The 11979-nt window shown below is 45.3% G+C and overlaps 1 protein-coding gene across 1 annotated transcript in view; it reads left to right on the top strand.

Moving 5' to 3' along the window:
• The first annotated feature begins 2996 nt into the window (after positions 1 to 2996).
• Positions 2997 to 11979, top strand: part of SEC22A (SEC22 homolog A, vesicle trafficking protein) — a 36212-nt gene continuing 27229 nt past the window's right edge. Inside the window, exons 1-2 of the mRNA XM_063429192.1 lie at positions 2997 to 3072; positions 10242 to 10437. Of these exons, the coding sequence (XP_063285262.1) occupies positions 10256 to 10437 (182 nt within the window). The 5' untranslated portion in view covers positions 2997 to 3072; positions 10242 to 10255. The remainder of the gene's footprint in view (positions 3073 to 10241; positions 10438 to 11979) is intronic.

Below are 11979 nucleotides of genomic sequence, written 5' to 3'. Positions count from 1 at the left end.
GGTTCCCCTGTGGGTCTAAAAGCCCTTTATCATTATCCCCAGCGGGGTCAGGCACTTTTCTACGGGGGACGGTAGAGGACCCCGAAGGGGTGACACCCGTAAGGGGTTGATCCTCGCCAGACTCGTCCTCCCCATAGGAGTCATATTCCATAACCTCGGAATCATTGTCCACACTCCGGTCGGTATCCGACCCATCATCCAGGGCTCTAGCCCGTTTCCATAATCTAGCCTTTTTAGCCCGGCCAGGGGCTCTTGTGCGCGTGGGATGCGCGCTATCTGCGACCGCCAAAGGCGTGTCAGTCATGACAGGCAAAGCCTGCATCGAGGAGTGGGACCCGAGATGTCTAGCCTTTGCCTTCGCCTTACGGGCACCCGGCACAGTCAGGGCAGGGGAAGGGGACCCCGCACCCAGGGGGTTAGGGGCAGCCATAGAAGGCAAGAGCACAGACTGAAGGGACTGGGCAAAAGAGGATGAGACAGTCCCCATAGCGGAGGCAATAGCCTTTTCAAGGGATGAAGCCATGGTAGCTTCCAACAAGGCCTGGAGTTCCTGAGAGGCCATAGCGCCCTCGGGATTATCTATCGTAAAATCCCCAGAGGGGACGGTAGGCCCATCTTTGCAATCCTGCATAGTGAGGTACAACAGAAGCAAAATTGAATACTAGAAAAAAATGGGTTGATTAACCCAGTAGAACAGAAAAAATGGCTAAACCTGATCGTTGGTGTAGCAAGGGGACCCGTAGGAAGGGACCGACCGCCCGGCACAGCAGGGTGAAACGAATGATCGCCCAAAATGGCCGCCGCACGTGTCAGGGTGTGCCCGTGGACCGGCTCCAGGCGGGGGAAGGGGCGCGTGCACCCACCCGCGTGGGCAGCCCGCGAGAGTGGAAAACGAGCACACTCAGTCGCGTCCACAGAGAAAAGGGGCACGCGGCTGAGATAGCGCCGAGAAGCGGCAACAGGGCGGTATGAGGGAAAACAGCCCGCGGCGGCGGGCAAAGCCCCTAGGGGAAAACCCCCAATACACCAACGATGTAGGTACTAGATAGTAATCAACAATAAATAAAAACGACAATAATGAAACAAGCATAAGCAAAACATGAATCACAAGTAAACAAAATGCAATGAGTAGGAGAGCTCAAGTAAAATACTTAGCTGTCTGAGGAAGCAGCAAAGAAAGAGGGGGATTGTGGGAGACACAGGACTTATATAGCTACTTCCTCTGTTATGTGATTGGCTACTCGTTATGCCTGTACAGTTTTTTCTTTCATTTTTGATAATATTTATATTCCTCTATCTTTGCTGCTGAGGAAATAAAGAAAGAGATATGCATAATAGGAGCCTCCGTGTCTTTAATAAAATTATAAAATGGGGATATTTGATAACAAGCAATTTACATACTGCTCCTAGGAGCTTACAATCTATGAGGAAGGGGGTAAAGACACACAATATAAATAAAGGCATGTGAGAGGGGATGAGGATTTGATGGATAAGATACCTGTGTGGAAATACGCTGGTAAAAGTGGCGTGTGGAAGTAGTGAACACTCTGTGCGATCTCTGGCTTAGGACGGCAGTGATTTGTAAAATAGAACTATAGCTCGATTTATATAGCCCACCCCCCAGCTGTGTCACTTTAGTCCATGTTATACGTGTGGTGTCTGCGCACTGTGCTAAGCCTTGGCTGAGTGCTTTCTACTCCCAGGAGATAGCAGAGCGAGAGCAGAACATAACCTGATTCGTTAAATGGTGAGCTCTGATGGTAGCCATGGGATGACGGTTATGGTGCCCCACCCAATGTAAGTTAACAGCTAACCTCTGGTCCAGGTAGGTCATTTCCACTGGTCCAGGTAGGTGCTCAGTAGCCAATAAGACGGTCTTTAATAGAGCTTCTAGCTCCAGTGGCAGCTGCAATGGGCGCTCTGCAGAACCCGGATATCTCACAAACATCTCAAACCTGCAGGATAATATTGGACAATATCTGGTTTCCTAGCTCCGGCCGTAGCGGGATTACTGCCGCGTGGACTGAAAGTATTTATTTTATCCATGTGTAGAGAGGGTGTATTTCTGGTTCTTATATTTATTTATCTAGTCGGTATTTTAGGTAATTTCAGGCCTGTGGAGTTTCCTTTTACCCCCTTTATAGAACATATCAGAGTTTGTATTCCTTTTTACAGTAGAAAGAGGGATAATTACTCATCCTTGGATCAGTTAGTGAATAGTCTATGGTGGTAGGAATAGCTGTACATATAGAGCAATCTGAATTGTTATGCCGGAGACTACGTGACTTGGCAGCCAGGAAGTACCGGTATATGAGAGTTATATTTAACATTTATTTAATGCACATACATCTGGCCTTCAAAGGGCCCGCGGGCCCCAGAGGCTCTCCGTTTGCCCCGCACCATATCCACTTCTCATAGCAGTTGGTTATTTACTAACGTGAGAATTTGTTTGGCTTCTCTGACCCTTAAACATGAAATTCTCAGTTTAGTAAATTAACTCTGTGTGCGATATCTGTGCAGCCTGAGAGCAGCTCCGATGGCTGGACTTTAATAATAATAAAAATTAATATAATAATAATAATTTAATAATAATAACAAATTAATTTACTAATAATAATGTAATAATAATAATAATATAAATTAATTTAATTCTAATTTAATAATATAATAATTAATTTTATAATATAAATTAATTCAATAATATAAATTAATTATAATAATAATAAATATAATAATAAAATAAATTAATAAATAATATAATAAATTAATAAATAATAATATAATAAGAAAATATATTTATAATAAATGTCGGTAAATCTCGGCTTTAACACAAATCATTCCACCTTGGCCCCGCCCTCACAGTGCTAGCACCGCCCCTCACACAGTGCTAGCCCCGCCCCTCACACAGTGCCCGCCCAGCACACAGTCCGGCCCCGCCCACACAGTGTTCTCTGGTGTGGTTTCCATGGTAGCGGGGGTGGCTTGGCTGGAGCTCCCATCATGCATCGCGAGGACACGTCACCGGTCAGACAGCGGCGGAAACCGGAAACCAAAAACCAAAACCGGGGAGAGGTATGTGACCGTATAGAGGGGACCTACCGACCGCACCGTGCCCGAGGCACCCCATAATAACCCGGGACACCCCATAGCAACCAGAGACACCCCATAATAACCAGAGACTCCCCATAATAACACCATACACCCCATAATAACACCATACACCCCATAGCAACCAGAGACACCCCATAGCAACCAGAGACACCCCATAGCAACCAGAGACACCCCATAACAACCAGAGATACCCCATAGCAACCAGAGACACCCCATAACAACCAGAGATACCCCATAGCAACCAGAGACACCCCATAATAACACCATACACCCTATAATAACCAGAGACACCCCATAGCAACCAGAGACACCCCATAATAACCCGGGACACCCCATAATAACCCGGGACACCCCATAATAACACCATACACCCCATAATAACACCATACACCCCATAATAACACCATACACCCCATAGCAACCAGAGACACCCCATAGCAACCAGAGACACCCCATAACAACCAGAGATACCCCATAGCAACCAGAGACACCCCATAATAACACCATACACCCTATAATAACCAGAGACACCCCATAGCAACCAGAGACACCCCATAATAACCCGGGACACCCCATAATAACCCGGGACACCCCATAATAACCCGGGACACCCCATAATAACACCATACACCCCATAATAACACCATACACCCCATAATGACACCATACACCCCATAGTAACCCGGGACACCCCATAATAACCCGGGACACCCCATAATAACCCGGGACACCCCATAGGAACCAGAGACACCCCATAGGAACCAGAGACACCCCATAGGAACCAGAGACACCCCATAGGAACCAGAGACACCCCATAATAACCCGGGACACCCCATAGCAACCAGAGACACCCCATAATAACACCATACACCCCATAGCAACCAGAGACACCCCATAGCAACCAGAGACACCCCATAATAACTCTGTACATCCCATAGCAACCAGAGACACCCCATAATAACACCATACACCCCATAGCAACCAGAGACACCCCATAATAACACCATACACCCCATAGCAACCAGAGACACCCCATAGTACCCCGGGAGATCCCATAGTAACCAGAGACACCCCATAGTAACACAATACACCCCATAATAACACAATACACCCCATAATAGCACAATACATCCCATAATAACCAGAGACATCCCATAATGACCGAGGACACCCCTTAATAACACAATACACCCCATAATAACCAGAGACACCTGATAATGACCCGGGACACCCCATAATAACACAATACACCCGATAATGACCCGGGACACCCCATAATAACACAATACATTCGACGTAGTGCTCTTCTTCGCCATTTTAATCCCCCTCCTTCTACCACCTTGTCCGCCACAACCTTTGCATCTCACTTCACTGAGATCTCTACAATCAGAGAAGAGATCGCTAATTTCTCTCCTTCCCCTATCAATATATTACCCAACCCCACTACCTCCACCATTCTACACTCATTCACGCCTGCTACAGCAGAAGAGGTTTCTGCTCTGCTCCGGTCTTCCCGCCCCACCACCTGTTCCCTCGATCCTATTGCTTCATATCTCATCCGCACTCTGTCTCCCTCTCTTGCTCTTCCTCTCACTAAAATTTTCAGTCTTTCCCTTTTCTCGGTCTAACACATTTGCCTCACCCATCAAACATGCAACTGTAACCCCAATTCTGATAAAAAGCCCAGCCTTGACCCCCAACTCCCCATCCAACTACCGCCCTATCTCGCTACTGCTTCGTAATTTTGGTCTACGGGATACTGCTCTCTCCTGGTGCCTTTCCTACCTCTCCCAGCGCTCTTTCAGTGTTTCTCTATCTGACTTTGCCTCTTCCTCCCTCAACTCCTCTCTGTCGGTGTCCCCCTAGTTTCAGTCCTTGGTACCCTACTGTTCTCTATCTACACTGCCTCCCTTGGTAAACTCATCAGCTCCTTTGGCTTCCGTTATAATTTCTTTGCGGATGACACGCAAATCTACCTGTCCTCTCCTGATCTCTCTCCGCCCATCTTGGACTCGTGTCTCTGACTGTCTCTCTTCGATTTCCAAATAGATGGCTGTTCACTTCCTTAAACTCAACCTGTCCAAAACAGAACTCCTCCCTCAAGTGTTGCTACTCCCGTGTCTGTCTCCCTCCAAGCCAACGGTGCTACCATCACCTCTACCTCGCAGGCTCGCTGCCTGGGTGTTCTTTTTGACTCCAACCTCTCCTTCACCCCTCATGTCCAATCAATCGCCAAATCCTGTTGCTTCCATCTCAAAAACATAGCGCGCATCCGCCCCTATTTAACCACGGATGCGGCTAAGGTGCTGGTCCATGCTCTTGTTCTCTCTCGCCTGGACTACTGCAATACTCTTCTCAGTGGTCTTACGTGTTCCCAGATGGCACGGTTGCAATCTATAATGACTGCAGCGGCAAGGGTAATTTTCCTGTCCGCTCGCACCTCCCACGCCTCCCCGCTCTGTCAGTCCCTGCATTGGCTTCCAGTTAGATATAGGGCTCAATTTAAAATTCTGGTGCTTGCTTACAAGTCCCTACATAATGCTGCTCCAACCTACCTATCCTTCCTAATACACAAGTATGTCCCGTCGTTCCAGAGCTGCACCTCTGTGGAACTCCCTTCCCTTCTCCGTAAGAATTTCACCCAGTCTCCACTCATTCAAAAAATCATTGAAAACTCACTTCTTCAAGAAAGCATATCAATTAAACTGTTAGCAGGTTTTTATCCCCCACCGTCCATGACTCCTCACCTGCAACTCTCAAAAATTACCTACTAAGCCCTCAGTGAATACTTTTCTAACAAGCTACCCTACTTTTACCCTTTGTGTCACTATACCCCATTCCCTCTAGAATGTAAGCTCATTGAGCAGGGCCCGACACCTCTCTGTTCCTGTACGTCCAATTGTCTGGTTTCAATTACTGTCTGTTAGTCCACCCATTGTACAGCGCTGCGGAATCTGATGGTGCTATATAAATAATATAATAATAGTAATAGTAACCCGGGACATCCCATAGAAACACAATATACCCCATAATAACCCGGGACATGCCATAGTAGCACCATACATCCTGTAATAACCTGGAATCTCCCATAATAACCTGGGACATCCCATAGTAGCCAGATACATCCCATAATAACCCAATACATCCTGTAATAACCTGGAATATCCAGTAATAACACAATACATCCCATAATGACCCGGGACACCCGATAATAACACAATACATCTCATAATAACCCAATACATCCTGTAATAACCTGGAATATAACATAATACATCCCATAATAACCCAGGACATCCCATGGATTGCTGTAAGATATAGGGCTCAATTTAAAATTCTGGTCTTGCTTTCAAGTCTCTACATAATGCTGCTCCCACCTATCTATCCAACCTAATACACAAGTATGTCCCGTCTAGGCCCTAACGCTCTGCTGAAGACTTATGTCTATCTTCTGTCCATACTTCCACCTCTGATGCTCGCCTTCAAGACTTTTCGAGGGCTGCACCGTTCCTGTGGAACTCGCTTCCCTCCTCTGTTAGATGCTCACCCAGTCTCCATCCTTTCAAAAAATCATTAAAAACCCACCTCTTCATAAAAGCGTATCAATTAAACTGTTAATAGCTCCCGACTGATTCCTCTCTTGCAACTGTCATTAGTCTAATACTATCCTTACCTTTTGTGTCACTTTACCCAACTCCCTCTAGCATGTAAGCTGATTAAGCAGGGCCCTCAATCCCTCTGTTCCTGTGTGTCCAACTTGTCTGGTTACAACTACATGTTTGTTGGTCCACACACTGTAAAGCGCTGCAGAATTTGTTGGCGCTACATAAATAATAACATAATAATAATAATAGTAACACAATACATCCCATAGTAACACAATACATCCCATAATAACCCGGGACATCTCATAGTAACACAATACATCCACTAGTAACCCGGGACATCCCATAGTAACTCAACACATCCCATCGTAACACAATACATCCCATAATAACCCGGGACACCCCATAGTAATACAATACATCCTGTAATAAGCTGGAATATCCCATAATAACCTGGAATATCCCATAATAACACAATACATCCCATAATATCCTGGAATATCCCATAATAACACAATACATCCCATAATAACCCGGGACATCCCATAGTAACACAATACATCCCATAATAACCCGGGACACCCCATAGTAATACAATACATCCTGTAATAAGCTGGAATATCCCATAATAACCTGGAATATCCCATAATAAAACAATACATCCCATAATATCCTGGAATATCCCATAATAACACAATACATCCCATAGTAACACGGGACGCCCCATAGTAACACAATACATCCCATAATAACACAATTCATCCCATAATAACCCGGGACACCCTATAATAACACAGTACATCCTATAATAACCCAGGAGATCCAATAGTAACACAAGACATTCTATAAGAACCTGGAATATACTATAATAACACAATCCATCCTATAATAACCTGGAATATACTATAATAACACAATACATCTAATAATAACACAATACATCCCATAGTAACACAATGCATCCTATAATGACCAGATACATCCCATAGTAACACATTACATCTCATAGTAACACAATGCATCCTGTAATGACCAGATATATCTCATAACAACACAATACATCCCATAATAACTCCTGGACATCTCATAGTAACACAATGCATTCTATAATGACCAGATACATCCCATAACAACACAATACATCCCATAATAACCCTGAGACATCCCATAGTAACACAATGCATCCTATAATGACCAGATACATCCCAAATAACTCCGGGACATCCCATAGTAACACAATACATTCTATAATGACCAGCTATATCCCATAGTAATCCAATACACTTATGACTTATTCTGGCGGTTAAATCAATACATACAGGACCTCTATAACTAAGTGGATATGAATTTCTGTATTTGAGGGTAACTTGGAATGTATTGCATTCGCCTGTAGTATCCCGCAGAAGGCTGGACCTGCCGCTGGATTGTGAGGCGATACACTTATCTGCATTTTAACAAATTAAAATAGAACAAAAAGTTTTAAATCCGAACTCAACGAACCAAAGCATCTCAGCCAGGGTCAACCCTGTCTGGCGAAACTCCGTCAGGCTTGCACTATGTCAGCATACATCGGGGATGCCGGAAGGGGAAATCTGAGGAGTGGGGAATGGTGTGTGAGGATGGCCTAGGATCCAGTGATGGGATAGTATGTCCCCTTGTTCACGCGACTCAAGCAATCTGGGATCTGGTTGTCATGGGTTAGTCGTAGTATCAGTTAGACCATTAATCTTGCGTAAACTTTACCCATATAGCATTGTATAGGGCATATCTGTGAGAGATAGAGGCATGTATTTCTTCTTTTGTTTTAAAGTGTGTCCACCTTCTGAATTCATTCTCTAAAGGGTGGGGCATCGGGATTTTTCCATTTGGTGGGGACGAGTAGGTGCGGAGGTGTATGATAAGGAGACATTGAGATTTGGATTATGTACTGGAGTATGTACTGGAGTATATCAGGAAAAGTAATGTGTGTGGGAGTTGAATACCTGTCACTATTTTGATCATTATGACTACATTGGTCCAGTACTTTTGGATCAATGGGCAGTGCCACCAGACATGGGCTAATGATGCTCCCGGTTGGGCGCATTTCCAGCAAACGTCAGAGGTGCTTGGGAATAACTTGTGTAGCTTGGCTGGGGAGTAATGCCATCTAGAGATTCTTTTATATCCGCTTTCCTGTATAGTGTTGCATATCAAGGCAGCATGCATTTGTGTGAGTTTTCTTCTCGGCTTCTACAGAGAGTAGAAGGCTGTCTGTGGGGGTGCCTTGTGCTATGTCAATCAGAGTCAGTAATTTAGTGGTGTATAGTTTGGCCTCCCTGTTCGGTACAAAGCCGGCTTGATCTGGGTGTATCAGTGTTTGGAGGAATGGTTTAAAGCAGTTCGCTAATATTTTTGTGAAGATATTTCCGCCCAGACTTTCTGTGGCTGTCCAATCACAGATTTCCCAATGCAGCTCAATGAGAAGTATTTACAAGGCAGGTGCTCTGGGCCATTGCTGTCTCTTGAGTTTATCTCCACTGAGCTAGCCAAACCAGGAAGTAACAGGACTGGTTATCTGATTGACACCCAGCAGGGGGGATATAAACAAAGGTTAGTTGGACACTCCCACCACCACGAGAACTTCTGCTTTTAGACGTGGTCATGGTGGTAGGAATTTATATGAATGCTGCACTTTAAGAGAGATTTTTACTCTCGTACTAGAGGCTAGTTACACCTCATGCAACGTGACTTAGGTAGCCGTAACCTTGTTCTGGGCCGCCTAATGGCAGTTCTGTGCAAAAATGGCATGGTCCTCAGCGTGCTGTCGACAGACGTAACAAGCTTCTCCTTTGCAGGTAGCAGTCTGGTAAAGGGAATCTTTAGTGTATCCCCCCCATCCCTCTAGTGAATATTTATTTATTTTTAAAATTAATTTTATGTGGTGTGTTTGTGTAATTGAGTGGCTGTGTGTGTAGTGTGTGTGCTTGAGTGTCTCGGTGTGTGTGCTTGAATGGCTCTGTGTGGTGTGTTCGTGTAATTGAGTGGCTGTGTGTGCTTGAGTGTCTCGGTGTGTGTGCTTGAATGGCTCTGTGTGTTGTGTGTGTGTGCTTGAGTGACTTTGTGTGTGGTGTGTGTGTGCTTGAGTGGCTCTGTTTCTGGTGTGTGTGCTTGAGTGTCTCGGTGTGTGGAGCTAGTTTTACTGTACGTCTTGTGATAGGTAAACCTATAAATAGTTATGTTACTGGCGCAGTGCTGTTGTACATGGAAGTATGTGAGTGTGTGAGTAATTGTAGTGTGCGTACCTAGTATTATATACATTGAGGTGGGTAGATTGCTGGATGTGATTACAAAATAACTCCATAAATAAGATTGTGTTAGCGTGTTTTTGGTGGCGGGTAACTTTTTTAGTCGTGATATATTGCATGGTATTAGAAATGCGGATATATACAATGTATGTGCATTCAACCCCACTTTATAAGTATTTCTTTTTTTCTTCTGGCTAGTGGATTTATAGAGTGATTGACCTGATGCTTTTAATTATTCCAGAATCTCACTGCACAATGTCAGTTATTCTCTTCGCTTCGGTGGTCCGTGTCCGGGACGGTTTGCCGCTGTCAGCTTCAACAGACCATGATCAAAACGTGTCCGTACAGGAAACCAAGAAATACCTGAAGGTCATCTCCAAAAAACTGGAACAGTTTCCTGATAGGTGCACACTGGAGAGAGGCCCCTACAATGTTAAGTGAGTGCATTTTATAGTTTGAATCCTTTCACTGGTGGGGAGGTGAGAGCAGTGTATGACATACAGTGTATCTGGCGGTGTGCGCAGTGTATGACATACCGTGCATCTGGCGGTCGGCGCAGTGTATGACATACCGTGTATCTGGCGGTGGGCGCAGTGTATGACATGCCGTGTATTTGACGGTGTAGCGGAACCCCTTTTTGGCTGTCCAATCTATTGTTTTATTTGTTGGCACTGCTGAGGTTTTTCATGCCTGGATTACACAGATTGACATTGCACCATCTATGGACATACTTTGTTCGATATACGAACAAAGTACCGAACAACCGAACCACCCTGATGTATATTAATCATGCAATTTACCTCCCTGATCGTTTCTCTTATTCCCTTGGTTCATACGAACTCACTGCTGTATCCCCTGGGTGGCCGCCATTTCGGCAGCCGAACACGTGGCGGCGGCCATCTTAACCCCACGAACAGCGGTGTTTGGTTGTCGAGTGTCTGCAACTCAAAACGGACACTCGACTAGCCGAACACCGCTAAGACCTCCAGGACAGCAGAAAGTACCGAAAACAACTCACGAACTGCCCGTCATTCGGTAGGATGAATCCCACGAACTAGGGGATTCATCCGGTTACCGACTCCATTATGTGTGGCATAGCCTTTTGGGAGTTTTGGGGCACGAATAGAGACCGACCGCAGGGCCAGATTTCATGAAACTAATTTCGGCATCTTTACCCATGAGGTTGGTCAAAACTTTACCTTCCTATAACTCCTGAACCCCTGGTCTGATCTGGGTGATTTTTGGATATGTTGCTCACCCATATTTAAAGGTATATCACATATACATATTTGGGGTACATCTGGAAAGTGGGGAAAAGTATGTACAGTATAATTGTATTATCTGTTAAGCCAAGGGGAGGAGATGTGTGGGAGGTAACGACTCTATGATTGGTGTAATGTGTAATTGATGTGAATCCCTCCCTTGCATGGGAGAAGCTCATAAAAGCAGGAATGTTGCCATTAAACATCAGTTCTACTCCTGATACTGTGTGTCGTCCAGTGATTGGGAAAGGTGATGGGATATTATTGGATTTGATTGCTGACTGTGCTGGATATTCTCTGGGATTTACTACTTGTTCCTGCATCCTCTGGATATATTGGTGGAGTTAAGCTGTGGGAAATCAGCTCTCCGCTACAGACGGTGTATGACATACCGTGTATCTGGCGGTTGGTGCAGTGTATGACATACCGTGTATCTGGCGGTTGGTGCAGTGTATGACATACCGTGTATCTGGCGGTTGGTGCAGTGTATGACATGCCGTGTATCTGGCGGTGGGCGCAGTGTATGACATGCCGTGTATCTGGCGGTTGGTGCAGTGTATGACATACCGTGTATCTGGCGGTTGGTGCAGTGTATGACATGCCGTGTATCTGGCGGTGGGCGCAGTGTATGACATGCCGTGTATCTGGCGGTTGGTGCAGTGTATGACATGCCGTGTATCTGGCGGTTGGTGCAGTGTATGACATGCCGTGTATCTG

The sequence above is a fragment of the Pelobates fuscus genome, chromosome 8 (assembly GCF_036172605.1).
Source record: "Pelobates fuscus isolate aPelFus1 chromosome 8, aPelFus1.pri, whole genome shotgun sequence".
Classification (NCBI taxonomy): domain Eukaryota; kingdom Metazoa; phylum Chordata; class Amphibia; order Anura; family Pelobatidae; genus Pelobates; species Pelobates fuscus.
The sequence above is the reverse complement of the archived record's forward strand: the minus strand, read 5'-3'. Positions and strand labels throughout refer to the sequence as shown.